Genomic DNA, 23,431 nt, shown 5'->3' with positions numbered 1-23,431 from the left:
TAGGTTTCCTCTCCCTCCGTCCAGTAAAACAGTGGTGGGGACTATAGGTTTCCTCTCCCTCCGTCCAGTAAAACAGTGGGGGGGACTATAGGTTCCCTCTCCCTCCGTCCAGTAAAACAGTGGAGGGGGACTATAGGTTTCCTCTCCCTCCGTCCAGTAAAACAGTGGTGGGGACTATAGGTTTCCTCTCCCTCCGTCCAGTAAAACAGTCGAGGGGACTATAGGTTTCCTCTCCCTCCGTCCGGTGAAACAGTGGTGGGGACTATAGGTTTCCTCTCCCTTCGTCCGGTGAAACAGTGGTGGGGGACTATAGGTTTCCTCTCCCTCCGTCTGGTGAAACAGTGATGGGGGACTATAGGTTCCTCTCCCTCCGTCCAGTAAAACAGTGGTGGGTACTATAGGTTTCCTCTCCCTCCGTCTGGTGAAGCAGTGGTGGAGGACTATAGGTTTCCTCTCCCTCCGTCCAGTGAAACAGTGGTGGGGGACTATAGATTTCCTCTCCCTCCGTCCAGTAAAACAGTGGTGGGGACTATAGGTTTCCTCTCCCTCCGTCCAGTGAAACAATGGTGGGGGACTATAGGTTTCCTCTCCCTCCGTCCAGTGAAACAGTGGTGGGGACTATAGGTTTCCTCTACCTCCGTCCAGTGAAACAGTGGTGGGGACTATAGGTTTCCTCTCCCTCCGTCCAGTAAAACAGTGGAGGGGGACTATAGGTTTCCTCTCCCTCCGTCAGGTGAAACAGTGGTGGGGACTATAGGTTTCCTCTCCCTCCGTCCAGTAAAACAGTGGTGGGGACTATAGGTTTCCTCTCCCTCCGTCCAGTAAAACAGTGGGGGGGACTATAGGTTTCCTCTCCCTCCGTCCAGTGAAACAGTGGTGGGGACTATAGGTTTCCTCTCCCTCCGTCCGGTGAAACAGTGGTGGGGGACTATAGGTTTCCTCTCCTTCCGTCCAGTAAAACAGTGGTGGGGACTATAGGTTTCCTCTCCCTCCGTCCAGTAAAACAGTCGAGGGGACTATAGGTTTCCTCTCCCTCCGTCCGGTGAAACAGTGGTGGGGACTATAGGTTTCCTCTCCCTCCGTCCAGTAAAACAGTGGTGGGGACTATAGGTTTCCTCTCCCTCCGTCCAGTAAAACAGTGGTGGGGGACTATAGGTTTCCTCTCCCTCCGTCCGGTGAAACAGTGGTGGGGACTATAGGTTTCCTCTCCCTCCGTCCAGTAAAACAGTGGTGGGGACTATAGGTTTCCTCTCCCTCCGTCCAGTAAAACAGTGGTGGGGACTATAGGTTTCCTCTCCCTCCGTCCAGTGAAACAGTGGTGGGGACTATAGGTTTCCTCTCCCTCCGTCCAGTGAAACAGTGGTGGGTACTATAGGTTTCCTCTCCCTCCGTCCAGTAAAACAGTGGAGGGGGACTATAGGTTTCCTCTCCCTCCGTCAGGTGAAACAGTGGTGGGGACTATAGGTTTCCTCTCCCTCCGTCCAGTGAAACAGTGGTGGGGGACTATAGGTTTCCTCTCCCTCCGTCCAGTAAAACAGTGGAGGGGGACTATAGGTTTCCTCTCCCTCCGTCAGGTGAAACAGTGGTGGGGACTATAGGTTTCCTCTCCCTCCGTCCAGTAAAACAGTGGTGGGGACTATAGGTTTCCTCTCCCTCGGTCCAGTAAAACAGTGGGGGGGACTATAGGTTTCCTCTCCCTCCGTCCAGTAAAACAGTGGTGGGGACTATAGGTTTCCTCTCCCTCCGTCCAGTAAAACAGTGGTGGGGGACTATAGGTTTCCTCTCCCTCCGTCCGGTGAAACAGTGGAGGGGGACTATAGGTTTCCTCTCCCTACGTCCAGTAAAACAGTGGTGGGGACTATAGGTTTCCTCTCCCTCCATCCATTAAAACAGTGGTGGGGACTATAGGTTTCCTCTCCCTCTGTCCAGTGAAACAGTGGTGGGGACTATAGGTTTCCTCTCTCTCTGTCAGGTGAAACAGTGGTGGGGGACTATAGGTTTCCTCACCGTTCGTCCAGTAAAACAGTGGTGGGGACTATAGGTTTCCTCTCCCTCCGTCCAGTGAAACAGTGGTGGGGGACTATAGGTTTCCTCTCCTTCCGTCCAGTGAAACAGTGGTGGGGGACTATAGGTTTCCTCTCCCTCCGTCCGGTGAAACAGTGGAGGGGGACTATAGGTTTCCTCTCCCTCCATCCAGTAAAACAGTGGTGGGGGACTATAGGTTTCCTCTCCCTCCGTCCAGTAAAACAGTGGTGGGGGACTATAGGTTTCCTCTCCCTCCGTCCAGTAAAACAGTGGTGGGGACTATAGGTTTCCTCTCCCTCCGTCCAGTAAAACAGTGGTGGGGGACTATAGGTTTCCTCTCCCTCCGTCAGGTGAAACATTGGTGGGGGACTATAGGTTTCCTCTCCCTCTGTCCAGTAAAACAGTGGTGGGGACTATAGGTTTCCTCTCCCTCCGTCCAGTAAAACAGTGGTGGGGACTATAGGTTTCCTCTCCCTCCGTCCAGTAAAACAGTGGTGGGGACTATAGGTTTCCTCTCCCTTCGTCCGGTGAAACAGTGGTGGGGGACTATAGGTTTCCTCTCCCTCCGTCTGGTGAAACAGTGGTGGGGGACTATAGGTTCCTCTCCCTCCGTCCAGTAAAACAGTGGTGGGTACTATAGGTTTCCTCTCCCTCCGTCTGGTGAAACAGTGGTGGAGGACTATAGGTTTCCTCTCCCTCCGTCCAGTGAAACAGTGGTGGGGGACTATAGGTTTCCTCTCCCTCCGTCCAGTAAAACAGTGGTGGGGACTATAGGTTTCCTCTCCCTCCGTCCAGTGAAACAATGGTGGGGGACTATAGGTTTCCTCTCCCTCCGTCCAGTGAAACAGTGGTGGGGACTATAGGTTTCCTCTCCCTCCGTCCAGTGAAACAGTGGTGGGGACTATAGGTTTCCTCTCCCTCCGTCCAGTAAAACAGTGGAGGGGGACTATAGGTTTCCTCTCCCTCCGTCAGGTGAAACAGTGGTGGGGACTATAGGTTTCCTCTCCCTCCATCCAGTGAAACAGTGGTGGGGGACTATAGGTTTCCTCTCCCTCCGTCCAGTAAAACAGTGGTGGGGACTATAGGTTTCCTCTCCCTCCGTCCAGTAAAACAGTCGAGGGGACTATAGGTTTCCTCTCCCTCCGTCCGGTGAAACAGTGGTGGGGACTATAGGTTTCCTCTCCCTCCGTCCAGTAAAACAGTGGTGGGGACTATAGGTTTCCTCTCCCTCCGTCCAGTAAAACAGTGGTGGGGACTATAGGTTTCCTCACCGTCCGTCCAGTAAAACAGTGGTGGGGGACTATAGGTTTCCTCTCCCTCCGTCCAGTAAAACAGTGGTGGGGGACTACAGGTTTCCTCTCCCTCCGTCCAGTAAAACAGTGGTGGGGACTATAGGTTTCCTCTCCCTCCGTCAGGTGAAACAGTGGTGGGGACTATAGGTTTCCTCTCCCTCCGTCCAGTGAAACAGTGGTGGGGGATTTTAGGTTTCCTCTCCCTCCGTCCGGTGAAACAGTGGTGGGGACTATAGGTTTCCTCTCCCTCCGTCCAGTGAAACAGTGGTGGGGGACTATAGGTTTCCTCTCCCTCCGTCCAGTGAAACAGTGGAGGGGGACTATAGGTTTCCTCTCTCTACGTCCAGTAAAACAGTGGTGGGGACTATAGGTTTCCTCTCCCTCCGTCCAGTAAAACAGTGGTGGGGACTATAGGTTTCCTCTCCCTCCGTCCAGTAAAACAGTGGTGGGGACTATAGGTTTCCTCTCCCTCCGTCCAGTAAAACAGTGGTGGGGACTATAGGTTTCCTCTCCCTCCGTCCAGTGAAACAATGGTGGGGGACTATAGGTTTCCTCTCCCTCCGTCCAGTGAAACAGTGGTGGGGACTATAGGTTTCCTCTCCCTCCGTCCAGTGAAACAGTGGTGGGGACTATAGGTTTCCTCTCCCTCCGTCCAGTGAAACAGTGGTGGGTACTATAGGTTTCCTCTCCCTCCGTCCAGTAAAACAGTGGAGGGGGACTATAGGTTTCCTCTCCCTCCGTCAGGTGAAACAGTGGTGGGGACTATAGGTTTCCTCTCCCTCCGTCCAGTGAAACAGTGGTGGGGGACTATAGGTTTCCTCTCCCTCCGTCCAGTAAAACAGTGGTGAGGACTATAGGTTTCCTCTCCCTCCGTCCAGTAAAACAGTCGAGGGGACTATAGGTTTCCTCTCCCTCCGTCCGGTGAAACAGTGGTGGGGACTATAGGTTTCCTCTCCCTCCGTCCAGTAAAACAGTGGTGGGGACTATAGGTTTCCTCTCTCTACGTCCAGTAAAACAGTGGTGAGGACTATAGGTTTCCTCTCTCTACGTCCAGTAAAACAGTGGTGTGGACTATAGGTTTCCTCTCCCTCCGTCCAGTAAAACAGTGGTGGGGACTATAGGTTTCCTCTCCCTCCGTCCAGTAAAACAGTGGTGGGGACTATAGGTTTCCTCTCCCTCCGTCCAGTAAAACAGTGGTGGGGACTATAGGTTTCCTCTCCCTCCGTCCAGTAAAACAGTGGTGGGGACTATAGGTTTCCTCTCCCTACGTCCGGTGAAACAGCGGTGGGGGGGGGGGGGGGGGCTATAGTTTTTCTCTCTATCCCTTCGATGAAACAAAGGTGGGGGTCTCCATCTGTTTTGTATGTATGTATGTACGTAACACCAAAGTTTATCAGCGCTCTAGGTCTCTTTCCTTGAGAGATTTTGATCAACTTTATGCACAATGATAAGGAACCATAATATGTTGGACAAGTTCGAGTTTCAGGGTTTTACAATTACATCACTATTTGTAGGTCATGCATTGGTCACCAATAATGTCTTGGTCAGCTTCGTTGCTGTTTTGGTAAACGTTGTTGCTGTTTTGGTCAGCTTCGTTGCTGTTCTGGTAAACTTCGTTGCTGTTTTGGTCAGCTTCGTTGCTGTCTTGGTCAGCTTCGTTGCTGTTCTGGTAAACTTCGTTGCTGTTTTAGGCAGCTTCGTTGCTGTCTTGTTAAGCTAAATCCTTGCTGTCTTGTTAAGCTAAATCCTTGCTGTCTTGTTAAGCTAAATCCTTGCTGTCTTGGTCAGCTTCATTCCTATCTACTTTGACCCTGAAGACATACAAGACAATAAAGTATAACAACATCTGACTATATACACTAGTAATCCCCTGGTGCCAAATATAACAAGAATGAAACAAGTTAATTGGATGGGCAGGTGTATTTGTGGATAGAGATGTTGGCTTCCACCATTTACACCACAGGGTTTGACTCCCTTATCTGATTGTGTAGAGCTCGAGGTCAAAGATTAACTACCCTGACTGTGTTTCTCTGTGTTTATCCACTACAAGATTGTTAATATAAGATGATACAATTGCATTACTTCTTTTATAATTGACATGAAACTAAATTGAATTTTTAACTATAGACCATTAGACAATGAAGTGTCATAGTAGTACCTATATTTAATAGTCACTAGTAACACTAAGTCTGGTTATAACTTAGGGGGCTGTTTTCTGTCTGGTGATTGGTTATAATATAAGAATGTTAATAGAACCGCTAATTGGTTGGATTAGAGAGATTATAGGATAATCTGTATATACATGGTACTGGGTCAGCTGGCTAATGTTATTACAGTCTACTAATCAGATCTACTGAGTCAACATATTGGAACAGTTATAACATGTTGTGTTAGTGATAGGGAGGGTTTATAGTAAATATATGGTAGTAATAAAGTATAAGGGAGGGTTTATAGAATATACATGGTAGTAAATTCCGTTTAAGGGACCTGTACCTGGAATCATAAAACCATTTAAGTGGAGTAATCAGTTCTTTATGGGTAATCCACTACAGGTGGCTGTGGGTAATATACATCTTGTATATAGGGCCAGACGTCTATAACGAGGTCCGAGACAATCTTGTTATCATAAAAATATCTACTGATGTTGTTATAGATTTACATAACTTCATATACTATGTTAATTCTGAGTGATCAGCCTTCAGGTCCGTAATAGTGTGTTTAAAAATCATCCAGTCACATTTAATTGGCACTGAAACATATTCCTGGTGACTGCTATATATGGTATTGATGTCTGTAGCAGTGTGGTATTGACATTTGGTGTATTGACCACTCACTTACCACTGTAAACCTATAAACTAGGCCCAGTGGAGTTAGTATGTATATCACTGGCCAGCTACAGGAGCAGTAGTATGTATATCACTACCCAGCTACAGGAGCAGTAGTATGTATATCACTACCCAGCTACAGGAGCAGTAGTATGTATATCACTACCCAGCTACAGGAGCAGTAGTATGTATATCACTGGCCAGCTACAGGAGCAGTAGTAACTGTCACATGTTCTCCTCCTCCTTACTCACATGTGTATTTCATTTGGAGCGTCTGATGTATAAACAGGAAGTTTGACAGGGTGGTAGTTGTAGTATCAGTGTGGTACCAGTTGATATACAGTGGGCTGTGATGTATTGTGGCGTACCACAATCAACAGTACAAACATTGGACCATAAGCCACACACCAACGGTTCCAACATGCAGCATGAATACTACAATGACTATCGGCTGATGAAGACACCCTCTCTGAAGTTACCCTATTCCAAGTGTGGTTAGTATCATCTAAACAGCTGTGGAATCTCTGTTGATGGTGGGAAGATAAAGCATGCTAATTAATACACTTCTCAGGGTAATGGATGATAGCTGTCAATCTGCTTTGCAATAATTCTCTTAGGCTGTTGTTTTCAGTGATGGTGCACAAAAAATAAATGCTTATAGCATATTTCTTATCTATTTACATTTAAAACAATTCTTATTAGATAATTACTTGTTTGACAGTATGTGTGACATTTAGTTGTCATGAAAAATTATTTTAATGTATTTCTGGTATATAGGTATGCTTCAGTTTTACAGACAGGTTTTGATAGAAAATATGTTGAATTTCTCTGCCTCAGTTAAATGTCATTTGATACTAGTTTTCAAGACTGTTAAATTAATTGGTTCTCAAAACAATGCTATAGAATTGGAATATACATGTAATTACAAGGCTGTCACATAGTATGAGGGTTTGGTAACTTAAGAATCTTCCCCCTTCGGCTGAGATCTGAGCTGAACTTGTTCTCTAATGTTGGCTCTGAAACATGTTGGTGTACTGTTTCCTGATGTTGGCTCAAAAACATAATGTTGGTAGCGTCCCCTAATGTTGGTAGCGTCCCCCTAATGTTGGTAGCGTCCCCTAATGTTGGTACTGTCCCCTGATGTTGGTACCGTCCCCTAATGTTGGTACCGTCCCCTAACGTTGGTACCGTCCCCTGATGTTGGTACCGTCCCCTAATGTTGGTACCGTCCCCTAATGTTGGTACTGTCCCCTAATGTTGGTACCGCCCCCTAATGTTGGTACTGCCCCCTAATGTTGGTACCGCCCCCTAATATTGGTACCGCCCCCTAACATTGGTATGGACCCCTGATGTTGGTACCGTCCCCTAATGTTGGTACCGTCCCCCTAATGTTGGTACCGTCCCCTAATGTTGGTACTGTCCCTAATGTTGGTACCGTCCCCTAATGTTGGTACTGACCCCTAATGTTGGTACCGCCCCCTATTGTTGGTACCGACCCCTAATGTTGGTACAGTCCCCTGATGTTGGTACCATCTCCTAATGTTGGTACCGCCCCCTGATGTTGGGTTTGTCCCCTAATGTTGGTACCATCCCCTAATGTTGGTACCGTCCCCTAATGTTGGTACCGTCCCCTAATGTTGGTACCGCCCCCTAATGTTGGTACTGCCCCCTAATGTTGGTACCGTCCCCTAATGTTGGTACCGTCCCCTGATGTTGGTACTGCCCCCTAATGTTGGTACCGCCCCCTAATGTTGGTACCGTCCCCTTATGTTGGTACCGTCCCCTAATGTTGGTACTAATGTTGGTACTGTCCCCTAATGTTGGTACCGACCCCTAATGTTTGTACCGTCCCCTAATGTTGGTACCGTCCCCTAATGTTGGTACCGTCCCCTAACGACACCCTGGACTGATGTAGAGACCTTGACATTTAAAAGTACAACTTTCTGGTCCATACCTGTAAAGTATAAAAGTACAGGTGTTACAAAAGTTTAACCTTTAAAAGGTCATACTCATCGACAAGGTTACACAAGTCCTTTTCTATATTGGAGACCATTGTTGAGAGGAAGGGATCGGAGCTTCAAATTTTTTAAAAGGTAGATCATCTGAACTAAAAAATTTACCAGTGGTTACAGCCTCCCATATAAGTAACAGCTATCTGGGTAGGTTGCGTTTCTGGGTGACACAAATCACAGTTTAATTTAACATGTACAATTGTATATTACAAACCTAATCTTAAGCTTCCCACTTTGGTTTACTGAACCATCATATTTAAAAAAAAAAAAAAAAAAAAACCGCATTATTACTCTATGCAGTTTGCACTAGCATACATAATATTTGTTCAGTCATTATTTACGGATGTATCCTGTATTACGTAAATCTTGTATTGCACTTTAAGGATATATAGTTACCGTATTTATTCTAATTTTTCAGAGAGAGAGTATTTATATATAACAGCTTAAAGCAAGCTCGCAGATCTGGACATAATGTGTAGAACTGAAGTTTTATTTTTTGTTCTGGACTTGAGCTTGTGTGGAGATTTTCATTTATAATGGATGAAGTATTGTTATCATTCCAGTACCAGTTTGGGGGGGGGCTATAGGTTTCCTATCTGTCCGTCTGTCATGTACCTAACACCAAACTTTGTCTGTGCTCTAGCACCTTCATTAATATTCCTTGAGGAACTTTACACAATGATAAAGGACCATAATATCTCCGACAAGTTTGAGTTTCAGGGTCTTGGGGTCATACCCATTATAATGCCTGTTTGAATAAGAGCATAACTAGGGGGATGTTTGGTTCACAGTGTTTAGAGGATCGTCACATTCACTTTCAATCTATGATTGCATGTTTCATAAGTTGTTAAAAAGAGAGGCTATTTATTAGAATGAATATCGTATTTGGAAGTTGAGTACATAAATGTGGAAACAGTATAAAAAATCTAAATGAAACAGCTGGTATGTACAAAAATATATCATTTACTAAGGACCTTATCTATTAGCAATTGCATCACCGATGTTACTAAATAGGAATTTTATATATGTGTAAGTGAAAGAGGAATAACAGGGCCGTTGGAAGAAATTGATTAATTTCAGCTAAAAAACTCATTCATTGGAGATATGCCAAGAAATTATCAATAAAATTATATATGATATGCAACAACAAATGCTTTGAAGTCAAACTTATCCATAACTTTATTTAATTTTTAGCAATGACAGACAATGTCCCCCTGTCTCCAGCATATTAAAAATATAAGCATATCCAAAAACTTAACTAGTACTTCTATACATGTGAACATATTAACTAATGATGGAGATAGGGACTTAAAAGAGGATGATGATGTGTTAAAAATCTGAAGTACTGACAATTAAGAAACAGTCGGGTGAAGGAGGTCAGTATTTGTCATTCACCAAGTACACAGGGTAATTGTCATCACCTCGTCCCTAGTCAGGATACTTACTGGATTATTTAACTGTCGACAGACAGTACATTGTAGTATGTTGTTCAGACTTTGTACCATATCACATTCTGAACCTTTGGCCATCTGTAAAACCGCAGACAACCAAACTGTGATTTTGGTGTTGATATTCCGAGTGAAACAGTCCAGAGCCAAATTATTTCAATTTGGACTTTGAACATTTTGTATGACATGAAACTGCCTTTGCAATGGCGATATATGCATATGTACAATATATTTACATGAATATCTCTGTATTTTATAGATTTGAAAATTTTTTGATATCTAATTCACCAGGTAATTTTGATAGCTGTAAATTTGACCTTTCTTCGTTGGGTATTTTATTCTGTTATTAACTGAGGAATTGGCTGTGAAGAAGAGTGACTAACATTTTACCAGCTCTATATTGATCTATTGTGATTCATACCTTACCGCGGGTTCCCCTGATTCCCTACAGTGACAGATTCAGTGGTGGTGATTCAGGTGTCTCAAGGTCATCTGAATGACAATTAGTGGGACCTGAGGAACGCTACAACTATTGATGTAGGGATGACTGAAATATGATCCTCATAAAACTGTTTTGTATGACAAATTGGAAGTATGTAGCAGACCTAATCTACTTGTGTTGAGGAAATCAATACCTAACAACTAACACATATATATACTATACATTTATATAGAGAGAGATTGAATGGATATCTAGTGGAAAGTTAGGGGGAGACAAAGGTTAGGATATTGTCATGTATAATGTAATAGGGAGTCTGCAGGAAAGATTAAACCAGAAATCGGTGATGGATTTCACCACAGCTTTAGAAGGGTAGACAAAGGTTATGATATTGTCAGGTAAGATTAAACCAGAAATCGGTGATGGATTTCACCACAGCTTTAGAAGGGTAGACAAAGGTTACGATATTGTCATGTAAGATTAAACCAGAAATCGGTGATGGATTTCACCACAGCTTTAGAAGGGTAAACAAAGGTTACGATATTGTCATGTAAGATTAAACCAGAAATCGGTGATGGATTTCACCACAGCTTTAGAAGGGTAAACAAAGGTTACGATATTGTCATGTAAAATTAAACCAGAAATCGGTGATGGCTTTCACCTCATTATACAGAAGATAAAAAATGCTTATCTCATTGTTTCAAGAGACTCAGACTTTTCAAAATCTAGGCATCACAATTATCTTATAGCTCTCTGACTACTATTAAAATGACCATATTTCATGTTCTCATCCAATGGATATTTGTAAATAATGATATATGATATTGATGATTCAGTTGCACACATGTTCCTATATATCTTTTGTGGTGAAGACTCAAGTTCCTTGAGTTTTCCCTTTATCTTAACATTGTTTGTGATCGTAAGTAGTGGTATATGTTATGATATAACCACTTATGTGGTCAATGTCTTCTACTGAAAGGACATTGAAGTATATCTTGTTTGATGTAATAGTTTATAACCAAAATCATAATTTCAATCAAGATAGTTGTGTATCTTGTATTATGTAAGTGATATATGTCCTAGATTATGACCTTTGTGATGTTCCTCAATATAGGTTACTGTTTCATAATTGTAGGTGTGGCTGACCTTGATGACATACATGTATCTCCAGATCATTCTCGCCGGCTAACAGCCAATGGCAAACAGCGTCCTGCCAGTACTGTCAAAAATTACGACTATGCTGACTACGAGGGTCACCAGTATGAAGAACTCCCTCATCCAAAGTAAGTAGTTGTGTAATATTGTACATTTTAAACTACGATAAGTCATATACAATAAATCAGACCTGATGATGAATGACCATTAGATATACACCCAGTATTAGCTGTCCTGACTGATACGTTTTATAAAATTATACCTTTAGTTGTTTGGTTAACATCACACTGGTTTAACCCTTTGGTTAACATGACATTGGTTTAAACATTTGGTTAACATGACATTGGTTTAACACTTTGGTTAACGTGACATTGGTTTAACCCTTTGGTTAACATGACATTGGTTTAACACTTTGGTTAAAATGACATTGGTTTAACCCTTTTGTTAACATGACATTGGTTTAACCCTTTGGTTAACATGACATTGGTTTAACCCTTTGGTTAACACATCATTGGTTTAACCCTTTGGTTAACACGATATTGGTTTAACCCTTTTGTTAACATGACATTGGTTTAACCCTTTGGTTAATGTGACATTGGTTCAACCCTTTGGTTAACATGACATTGGTTTAACACTTTGGTTAACTTGACATTGGTTTAACCCTTTGGTTAACATGACATTGGTTCATCCCTTACGTTAACATGTCATTGGTTTAACCCTTTGGTTAATGTGACATTGGTTTAACCCTTTAGTTAACATGACATTGGTTTAACCTTTTGGTTAACATAACATTGGTTTAACCCTTTGGTTAACGTGACATTGGTTTAACCCTTTGGTTAACATGACATTGGTTTAACCCTTTGGTTAACATGACATTGGTTTAACCCTTGGTTAACATGACATTGGTTTAACCCTTTGGTTAACGTGACATTGGTTTAACCCTTTAGTTAACATGACATTGGTTTAACCCTTTGGTTAACGTGACATTGGTTTAACCCTTTGGTTAACGTGACATTGGTTTAACTCTTTGGTTAACATGACATTGGTTTAACCCTTTGGTTAACATGACATTGGTTTAACCCTTTGGTTAACATGACATTGGTTTAACCCTTGGTTAACATGACATTGGTTTAACCCTTTGGTTAATATGACATTGGTTTAACCCTTTGGTTAACACGACATTGGTTTAATCCTTTGGTTTACATGACATTGGTTTAACCTTTTGGTTAATATGACATTGGTTTAACCCTTTGGTTAACACATCATTGGTTTAACCCTTTGGTTAACATGACATTGGTTTAACCCTTTGGTTAACACTATATTGGTTTAACCCTTTGGTTAACATGACATTGGTTTAACCCTTTGGTCAACATGACATTAGTTTAACCCTTTGGTTAACAAGACATTGGTTTAAGCCTTTGGTTAACATGACATTGGTTTAACCCTTTGGTTAACATGACATTGGTTTAACCCTTTGGATAACATGACATTGGTTTAACCCTTTGGATAACATGACATTGGTTTAACCCTTGGTTAACATGACATTGGTTTAACCCTTTGGTTAACATGACATTGGTTTAACCCTTTGGTTAACATGATATTGGTTTAACCCTTTGGATAACATGACATTGGTTTAACCCTTTGGATAACATGACATTGGTTTAACCCTTGGTTAACATGACATTGGTTTAACCCTTTGGTTAACGTGACATTGGTTTAACCCTTTGGTTAACATGATATTGGCTTAACCATTTGGTTAACACATCATTGGTTTAACCCTTTGGTTAACATGACATTGGTTTAACCCTTTGGTTAACACTATATTGGTTTAACCCTTTGGTTAACATGACATTGGTTTAACCCTTTGGTCAACATGACATTAGTTTAACCCTTTGGTTAACAAGACATTGGTTTAAGCCTTTGGTTAACATGACATTGGTTTAACCCTTTGGTTAACATGACATTGGTTTAACCCTTTGGATAACATGACATTGGTTTAACCCTTTGGTTAACATGATATTGGTTTAACCATTTGGATAACATGACATTGGTTTAACCCTTTGGATAACATGACATTGGTTTAACCATTTGGATAACATGACATTGGTTTAACCCTTTGGATAACATGACATTGGTTTAACCCTTGGTTAACATGACATTGGTTTAACCCTTTGGTTAACGTGACATTGGTTTAACCCTTTGGTTAACATGATATTGGCTTAACCATTTGGTTGACATGACATTGGTTTAACCCTTTGGTTAACGTGACATTGGTTTAACCCTTTAGTTAACATGACATTGGTTTAACCCTTTGGTTAACGTGACATTGGTTTAACCCTTTGGTTAACATGATATTGGTTTAACCCTTTAGTTAACATGACATTGGTTTAACCCTTTGGTTGACATCACACTGGTTTAACCCTTTAGTTAACATGACATTGGTTTAACCCTTTGGTTAACGTGACATTGGTTTAACCCTTTGGTTAACATGATATTGGCTTAACCATTTGGTTAACACATCATTGGTTTAACCCTTTGGTTAACATGACATTGGTTTAACCCTTTGGTTAACATGACACTGGTTTAACCCTTTGGATAACATGACATTGGTTTAACTCTTTGGTTAACATGACATTGGTTTAACTCTTTGGTTAACGTGACATTGGTTTAACCCTTTGGTTAACGTGACATTGGTTTAACCCTTTGGTTAACATGACATTGGTTTAACCCTTTGGTTAACATGACATTGGTTTAACCCTTTGGTTAACATGACATTGGTTTAACCCTTTGGTTAACATGACATTGGTTTAACCCTTTGGTTAACATGACATTGGTCTAACCTTAGGGCTGAAGGAGGAAGACAGACCTCACCAGAATCCTGTTCAGAGTACCAGTCTTCAGCAGGCACTACCATTACTGCAGAAACACCGTCAGAGTCGGGGGACACGGCAGCTATTGTACGCAATTCAGACCAGAGGCAAGTTGACTTAACTATTTTTCTGATCTGATTCTGTTATAGTATTATTCTCTACATATGGGCAAGATCTTAACAGTACACCAAAAACAGTGGGTACTTTGTGTTGTTACTAAGAAATAAATTATATAATTCTCAGTGATGGTTGTCTCCCTTGATTATGACTGATGGTATATCTATTACCTTCGTATAACACAGTGATCAGTGATGATTGTCTCCCTTGAGTATGACTGATGGTATATATAGTGTTACAACCCTTTGTATAACACAGTGATGGTTGTCTCCCTTGAATATGACTGATTGTATTTATTTGTTACCACAGGAAGCGGTATAACCCTCTCTATGACACCATGATCAGTTCCTCTCCCAATATCTACAATAAAGTCAAGGCCGCCCAGCCAGACAAGGCTTTACAAGAAAGGATGAGGATGATGAAGATCATTGTCATTTTCCTTATCCTCATCTCCTGTCTCTCTCTCGCCATCAGCCTCTACATTGTAATCGCCTTCGTAGCAGGTAGACTAACTTTATTGTGTTCATCTGATAGTATACATATTATGTTCTATAATTACTTCATTGGAAATTACAATCATAAGATATCTTATCATGTCCTGATCGGAAAGTTATTTTACCATATACATGTAATCATTTTAAGTGATCTTCATATCGTTTTTACCTTATTTCATGGTTTGTTAGATTTGTCATTAAATTAGACTATATATCTACCATCCTAAAAAATATTTTGTGTTCAATGACTTAATTCACTATAAATTCCATTGTTCACATTTATTGACATGTAATTCAATTAAAGAAGAGGTTAATTGTCGAACACAATAATTGTCTATAACATTCTATAGGCAGCTTGACGTAATCTGATCAGATTTAGGAGAAATGTTATTCTTTTGTGTTTTACAGCTCCACATACGATACAAAGTCTACAAAAGGAATTAAATAGCCTCCATAATAACTACTCAGATCTCAATCAGAAGGTAAGTAGCACAGTTATAATATCTGATCTCAATCAGAAGGTAAGTAACAAATAGCCTCCATAATAACTACTCTGATCTCAATCAGAAGGTAAGTAACAAATAGCCTCCATAATAATTACTCTGATCTCAATCAGAAGGTAAGTAACAAATAGCCTCCATAATAATTACATACTCTGATCTCAATCAGAAGGTAAGTAACAAATAGCCTCCATAATAATTACATACTCTGATCTCAATCAGAAGGTAAGTAACAAATAGCCTCCATAATAACTACTCTGATCTCAATCAGAAGGTAAGTAACAAATAGCCTCCATAATAATTACATACTCTGATCTCAATCAGAAGGTAAGTAACAAATAGCCTCCATAATAATTACATACTCTGATCTCAATCAGAAGGTAAGTAACAAATAGCCTCCATAATAATTACATACTCTGATCTCAATCAGAAGGTAAGTAACAAATAGCCTCCATAATAACTACTCTGATCTCAATCAGAAGGTAAGTAGCACAGTTATAATATTGACCATCTCGTGTATATGTACTTACTTAAAGGGAGAATTGTAACTGAAAATAGGGAATAATGTAAAGTTTGGAGTTTGGTATGTTTCAGAAAATAAAATATTATTCCATACATAAATTGTCAGTTTGGAATCACTGACTGAGATAGAAAATGAAAATATAGTATTGCGATAACAGCTTTTAAGTATTACACATGGTACTGAACATAGTGCTTAGATAACAAGTATCAAGTATAGAATATCGAGTCTCTTTAGGCGAGAGAGACAATTCCGAATGGGTTAATTAGATATGTTGGGTTTTATAAGAAGTGTTTTATTATTACAGCTACAGTTTCTAGAGAATGTCATGTCTGGTAATACCTCCTTTGAGTATCTGGAGGAGCTTGGTCAGCAAGTAAGTATCTAATTACTGTAAACATGTACTATTTTGCCTCACAGTAATTTTCACTCTCTCACCAAGGTTAACTAACTGAAGAAAATTCCTTAAAATTTCCATAGAAAATCATTCTTGGATTTAAGGAAAAAATCCAAGTTAGGGGAACTTTCCTTTAATTCTGTTACATATGGATATATTGAATATTGATGAAAATTGAAATTGCTTTTTTGTTGAATTCTTATGACATCTTTTTCAAAGTCTGAATGGTTGAAAATAACATGAGGGTGAACTTTTTGTGTTTTGATATATTCTAGTAATTTTGTGTGTATACTGCATGGAATGTAGCAATGCCTATATAGGGAAGAGCATGGAATATCTTACTTCATTATAAACCTCTCGCTCATTCCCCAACCTCAATACGCTATTGGATGTGTAATGATAGTCAAACGGTTCAGTTTATTATGCATGTAGTCTTGTAGATTTGTAACTTTATGTCATTTCTTCCATTAGCTGTTTTATTTTGACAGTATACATTAAAAGGTTTTCTCAAACGATAGGTTTCATATTTTTTCCACGATAGGTATGATATTTTCCACGATAAGTTTGATATTTTCCATGATAAGTTTGATTTTTTCCACGATAGGTTTGATATTTTCCACGATAAGTTTGATATTTTCCACGATAGGTTTGATATTTTCCACGATAGGTTTGATATTTTCCACGATAAGTTTGATATTTTCCACGATAGGTTTGATATTTTCCACGATAGGTTTGATATTTTTCCACGATAGGTTTGATATTTTCCACGATAGGTTTGATATTTTCCACGATAAGTTTGATATTTTCCACGATAGGTTTGATATTTTCCACGATAGGTTTGATATTTTCCACGATAGGTTTGATATTTTCCACGATAGGTTTGATATTTTCCACAGTAAACAGTACTGTTACACCATATCTGATATTTTTACTGTGGTAGTATCTTTTAAGCACTATGAACTGAAACTTTATTTAAGCAAATACATTCGTAGAGCTTTCTTCCTGCTCATGTTTCGAAAAAAGAAAAGGTTTGTGGCATATTAAATTATTGAACTCATTTTAAAAAATCCACATGGCATAGCCACCACACGTTGTAAGATCCCCTATAAAAACACTTATCCAAGAATCTTGTGATAGATAAAGCATTTTATTTGAGATAAAAGTTAAATTTTTGTTTTAAATCATAGCTAAATGTTTGTTGTTGACTTTGTTTGCTCAACTAATAACAAAGTGAAAAGAGAGATGACAGCTGTTGAGAAGATTTTTTTCTTCCTCACCAATTTATTTTATTTAATTCCCCTCTTTTTTTGGACAAATTTACTTTCTAGAGCTGCTGGATGTTGATATGTACAACAGATTTAGGAATTGGTGTGACGTTGTCAAAACTTTCATTCACAAATTTTACTCTTCTGGCAATATGGGTTTCCTTCAATATATAAAAGATCCACTCTAACAAGTAATAGGAAGTACTAACCTAACATAGTTGGAGACAGATACTTGAGTGAAATGATATTTTTGTTTCTAGGTGTCAGATCTGAAGACAGAAACGTCCACAAAGCTACTCACTTTAGAACAGAATTTACAGGAAACAAAAGCCTTGCTTCAACACAACCAGAAAAATATAGACAATGTTTATGGAAACGCATCCCTGCAGATCAACGCCACTCAACATGATCTATTAGAATTCCAATCTAACTTCACCTCTTATTTGACAATTATACAGAGTGATTTTGAAGACAAACTCAACATTATTTCAAAAATGCCCGGTCCACAGGTAAATAAGTGATGAATTATTATTATGTTGAGTGTGAAAGTTCAGATAAAACCTGTTTAAGAGACCATAGTTATGTATTTAAAATATATTACAAATTTTCTGTTTTTATCTGTACTACAAGACCACCTTGAATAAGAGTAGTCAACCTTACTGATTTCCCTAATGGAATTTTCCTAGATTTTCACTATGAAAAGAGCATCTTACAATTTCAAAGAGACAGAATATCTCTTACAAACTTTCTTTTGCATGTTTTTAGAACTCTGTTTCATTTATGCCTAAATGTTTCCATTTGACCAGCATGTTGATTTATACAGCTTACCCATCATTTCTGGCCTATGGTAAAGTTCTATTTATAAGTCAATCCTGTGGCTCTTTGTACATGTAACTGTATACTTTGTAAATGCAACTGTATACTTTGTAAATGTAACTGTATACTTTGTAAATGTAACTGTATACTTTGTACATGTAACTGTATACTTTGTACATGTAACTGTATACTTTGTAAATGTAACTGTATACTTTGTACATGTAACTGTATACTTTGTAAATGTAACTGTATACTTTGTAAATGTAACTGTATACTTTGTACATGTAACTGTATACTTTGTAAATGTAACTGTATACTTTGTACATGTAACTGTATACTTTGTACATGTAACTGTATACTTTGTAAATGTAACTGTATACTTTGTACATGTAACTGTATACTTTGTAAATGTAACTGTATACTTTGTACATGTAACTGTATACTTTGTAAATGTAACTGTATACTTTGTACATGTAACTGTATACTTTGTAAATGTAACTGTATACTTTGTACATGTAACTGTATACTTTGTAAATGAACTGTTTTTTGTAGACCTTTGTTGCTTGAATTTGAATTTTGAATGAAACAATTGTGAAAAAAAAAACAGATTATGAAAAGATAATTTACAATGATGTAAAGATCCTTCAATAGACAGCGTACATATGTCACACTGATATGGTCATGATTGAAATTGTTTGTTTCTGGTTTTGTTTGCTATCTACTGTGTCTCATTTGCCTGTCCAAGTAACCAAAGCTTCCTCCAACAGTAAGATGCTACTGTTGTTTCCTCCAACACTGAAGTGCTACTGTTGTTTTCTCCAACACTAAGATGCTACTGTTGTTTCTTCCAACACTAAGATGCTACTTTTGTTTCTTCCAACAGTTAGATGCTACTGTTGTTTCTTCCAACAGTTAGATGCTACTGTTGTTTCTTCTAACAGTTAGATGCTACTGTTGTTTCCTCCAACAATTAGATGCTACTGTTGTTTACTCCAACACTGAGGTGCTACTGTTGTTTCCTCCAACACTAAGGTGCTACTGTTGTTTCCTCCAACACTGAAATGCTACTGTTGTTTCCTCCAACACTGAGGTGCTACTGTTGTTTCCTCCAACACTGCATCTTCGCTAGCCAAGGCTTCTGATTACGTTACACTCCACGAACCCTTGGCAGATATAGGCGTCAGTTCTGGCCCTCTAGCGGAGATTCGAAATTACCACCCTTTACACATGAAATTTTCGACCAATCAAACAAACGTTACCTATTTACTTCAGCGGTGATGTTTACAAACGCACATGGAGGCTTGTGTAATTTTGATGAGATATGTGATCAATGACTTCTATTAATTGATCAATCACTGCGAATGTTTCGCATGATTGTACGTCTCTGTTTTTAGGTAAAATGTCATGACATAGTCGACGATGTAGCTCTGCACTGGGCGCCGCAATTTTTGTTTACTGTGAAACCAAGCCTGGATGTAAAACGGGATTTGATTGGGTGCCCTGGGATTCCAGGGCACGACGGTTTGAACACGACTATATCTGCCAAGGGTTCGTGTAGTGTAACGTATCAGAAGCCTTGGCTAGCGAAGATGCCAACACTGAGGTGCTTCTGTTGTTTCTTCCAACACTGAGGTGCTACTGTTGTTTCCTCCAACACTGAGATGCTACTGTTTCCTCCAACACTGAGATGCTACTGTTGTTTCCTCCAACACTGAGATGCTTCTGTTGTTTCTTCCAACACTGAGGTGCTACTGTTGTTTCCTCCAACACTGAGATGCTACTGTTGTTTCCTCCAACAGTAAGGTGCTACTGTTGTTTCTTCCAACAGTTAGATGCTACTGTTGTTTCCTCCAACAGTAAGGTGCTACTGTTGTTTCCTCCAACAGTTAGATGCTAGTGTTGTTTCCTCCAACACTAAGCTGCTACTGTTGTTTACTCAAACACTGAAGTGCTACTGTTGCCTCCAACACTGAGGTGCTACTGTTGTTTCCTCAAACACTAAGCTGCTACTGTTGTTTACTCAAACACTGAAGTGCTACTGTTGTTTCTTCCAACACTGAAGTGCTACTGTTGTTTCCTCCAACAGTAAGGTGCTACTGTTGCCTCCAACACTGAGGTGCTACTGTTGTTTCCTCCAACACTAAGCTGCTACTGTTGTTTACTCAAACACTGAAGTGCTACTGTTGTTTCCTCCAACAGTAAGGTGCTACTTTTGTTTCCTCCAACACTCAGGTGCTACTGTTGTTTCCTCCAACACTGAGATGCTACTGTTGTTTCCTCCAACAGTTAGATGCTACTGTTGTTTCCTCCAACAGTTAGATGCTACTGTTGTTTCCTCCAACACTAAGGTGCTATTGTTGTTTCCTTCAACAGTTAGATGCTACTGTTGTTTCCTCCAACACTAAGGTGCTATTGTTGTTTCCTTCAACAGTAAGGTGCTACTGTTGTTTCCTCCAACAGTTAGATGCTACTGTTGTTTCCTCCAACACTGTTGTTTCCTCCAACACTGAGGTGCTACTGTTGTTTCCTCCAACACTGAAGTGCTACTGTTGTTTCCTCCAACACTAAGATGCTACTGATGTTTCCTCCAACAGTAAGGTGCTACTGTTGTTTCCTCCAACACTGAAGTGCTACTGTTGTTTCCTCCAACAGTTAGATGCTCCTGTTATTTCCTCCAACACTAAGGTGCTACTGTTGTTTCCTCCATCAGTTAGATGCTACTGTTGTTTCCTCCAACACTAAGGTGCTACTGTTGTTTCCTCCAACACTGAAGTGCTACTGTTGTTTCCTCCATCAGTTAGATGCTACTGTTGTTTCCTCCAACACTAAGCTGCTACTGTTGTTTCCTCCAACACTGAGGTGCTACTGTTGTTTCTTCCAACACTGAGGTGCTACTGTTGTTTCCTCCAACACTGAGGTGCTACTGTTGTTTCCTCCAACAGTTAGATGCTACTGTTGTTTCCTCCAACACTAAGCTGCTACTGTTGTTTCCTCCAACAGTAAGGTTCTACTGTTGTTTCTTCCAACACTGAAGTGCTACTGTTGTTTCCTCCAACACTGAGATGCTACTGTTGTTTCCTCCAACAGTAAGGCGCTACTGTTGTTTCCTCCAACAGTTAGATGCTACTGTTGTTTCCTCCAACACTAAGGTGCTACTGTTGTTTCCTCCAACAGTTAGATGCTACTGTTGTTTCCTCCAACACTGAGATGCTACTGTTATTTCCTCCAACACTGAGGTACTACTGTTATTTCCTCCAACACTAAGATTCTACTGTTGTTTCCTGCAGCACTGGAGTGTTACTGTTGTTTCTTCCAACACTGAAGTGCTACTGTTGTTTCTTCCAACACTGAGGTTCTACTGTTGTTTTCTCCAACACTGGAGTGTTACTGTTGTTTCCTCCAACACTGAAGTGCTACTGTTTTTTCCTCCAACACTGAGGTGCTACTGTTTTTCCTCCAACAATGAAGTGCTACTGTTGTTTCCTCCAACACTGAGGTGCTACTGTTGTTTCCTCCAACACTAAGATTCTACTGTTGTTTCCTCCAACACTGAAGTGTTACTGTTGTTTCCTCCAACACTGAAGTGCTACTGTTGTTTCCTCCAACAGTTAGATGCTACTGTTGTTTCTTCCAACAGTAAGGTGCTACTGTTGTTTCCTCCAACAGTTAGATGCTTGTGTTGTTTCCTCCAACACTAAGCTGCTCCTGTTGTTTCCTCCAACACTGAGGTGCTACTGTTGTTTCTTCCAACACTGAGGTGCTACTGTTGTTTCCTCCAACACTGAGGTGCTACTGTTGTTTCCTCCAACAGTTAGATGCTACTGTTGTTTCCTCCAACACTAAGCTGCTACTGTTGTTTCCTCCAACAGTAAGGTTCTACTGTTGTTTCTTCCAACACTGAAGTGCTACTGTTGTTTCCTCCAACACTGAGATGCTACTGTTGTTTCCTCCAACAGTAAGGCGCTACTGTTGTTTCCTCCAACAGTTAGATGCTACTGTTGTTTCCTCCAACACTGAGATGCTACTGTTATTTCCTCCAACACTGAGGTACTACTGTTATTTCCTCCAACACTAAGATTCTACTGTTGTTTCCTGCAGCACTGGAGTGTTACTGTTGTTTCTTCCAACACTGAAGTGCTACTGTTGTTTCTTCCAACACTGAGGTTCTACTGTTGTTTTCTCCAACACTGGAGTGTTACTGTTGTTTCCTCCAACACTGAAGTGCTACTGTTTTTTCCTCCAACACTGAGGTGCTACTGTTTTTCCTCCAACAATGAAGTGCTACTGTTGTTTCCTCCAACACTGAGGTGCTACTGTTGTTTCCTCCAACACTAAGATTCTACTGTTGTTTCCTCCAACACTGAAGTGTTACTGTTGTTTCCTCCAACACTGAAGTGCTACTGTTGTTTCCTCCAACAGTTAGATGCTACTGTTGTTTCCTCCAACAGTAAGGTGCTACTGTTGTTTCCTCCAACAGTTAGATGCTAGTGTTGTTTCCTCCAACACTAAGCTGCTACTGTTGTTTACTCAAACACTGAAGTGCTACTGTTGCCTCCAACACTGAGGTGCTACTGTTGTTTCCTCCAACACTAAGCTGCCACTGTTGTTTCCTCCAACACTGAGGTGCTACTGTTGTTTCCTCCAACACTAAGGTGTTACTGTTGTTTCCTCCAACACTAAGGTGCTACTGTTGTTTTCCTAAACACTAAGCTGCTACTGTTGTTTTCCTAAACACTAAGCTGCTACTGTTGTTTTCCTAAACACTGAGGTGCCACTGTTGTTTCCTCCAACACTGAAGTGCTACTGTTGTTTCCTCCTCCAACATCAGGTGCTACTGTTGTTTCCTCACATGGAGATGCTACTTTTGTGTTCCTTCCAAGTTAGAGACGGTCTCCACATAGTGTAGGTTCCTTCAACATTAATGCTACTGTTGTTTCTCAACACTAGAGTGCTATTGTTTTTCTTCAACATAATCACTGTTGTTTCCTTCGTTAATATGTGTTCCAACACTGGTGCGACTGTTGTCTCACATGAAGACTTTGTGTTTCCTCCATGTCTACTTGTTCCTCACACAGTGGGCTACTGTTGTTTCCTCCAACACTGAGGTGCTACTGTTGTTCTTCCAACACTGAGGTGCTACTGTTGTTTCCTCCAACACTGAGGTGCTACTGTTGTTTTCCTCCAACAGTTAGATGCTACTGTTGTTTCCTCCAACACTAAGCTGCTACTGTTGTTTCCTCCAACAGTAAGGTTCTA

At 40.5% G+C, this 23,431-nt stretch overlaps 1 protein-coding gene across 5 annotated transcripts in view; it reads left to right on the top strand.

The window, feature by feature from the left end:
* LOC117324504 overlaps nucleotides 1-23,431 on the top strand; it is a 52,167-nt gene that overhangs the window by 19,921 nt on the left and 8,815 nt on the right. For 3 of the 5 annotated variants that reach the window (XM_033880397.1, XM_033880399.1, XM_033880400.1), the window contains 6 exons: nucleotides 11,177-11,324; nucleotides 14,042-14,173; nucleotides 14,493-14,686; nucleotides 15,086-15,159; nucleotides 16,005-16,073; nucleotides 17,620-17,868. In XM_033880397.1, the coding sequence (XP_033736288.1) occupies nucleotides 11,177-11,324; nucleotides 14,042-14,173; nucleotides 14,493-14,686; nucleotides 15,086-15,159; nucleotides 16,005-16,073; nucleotides 17,620-17,868 (866 nt within the window). Of the gene's footprint in view, nucleotides 1-6,357; nucleotides 6,637-11,176; nucleotides 11,325-14,041; nucleotides 14,174-14,492; nucleotides 14,687-15,085; nucleotides 15,160-16,004; nucleotides 16,074-17,619; nucleotides 17,869-23,431 lie in introns of those variants that run through there. The other 2 variants (XM_033880398.1, XM_033880401.1) reach the window with 2 other exon arrangements.

This window comes from Pecten maximus, chromosome 3 (assembly GCF_902652985.1).
Source record: "Pecten maximus chromosome 3, xPecMax1.1, whole genome shotgun sequence".
In the NCBI taxonomy this organism is placed as follows: domain Eukaryota; kingdom Metazoa; phylum Mollusca; class Bivalvia; order Pectinida; family Pectinidae; genus Pecten; species Pecten maximus.
The sequence above is the reverse complement of the archived record's forward strand: the minus strand, read 5'-3'. Positions and strand labels throughout refer to the sequence as shown.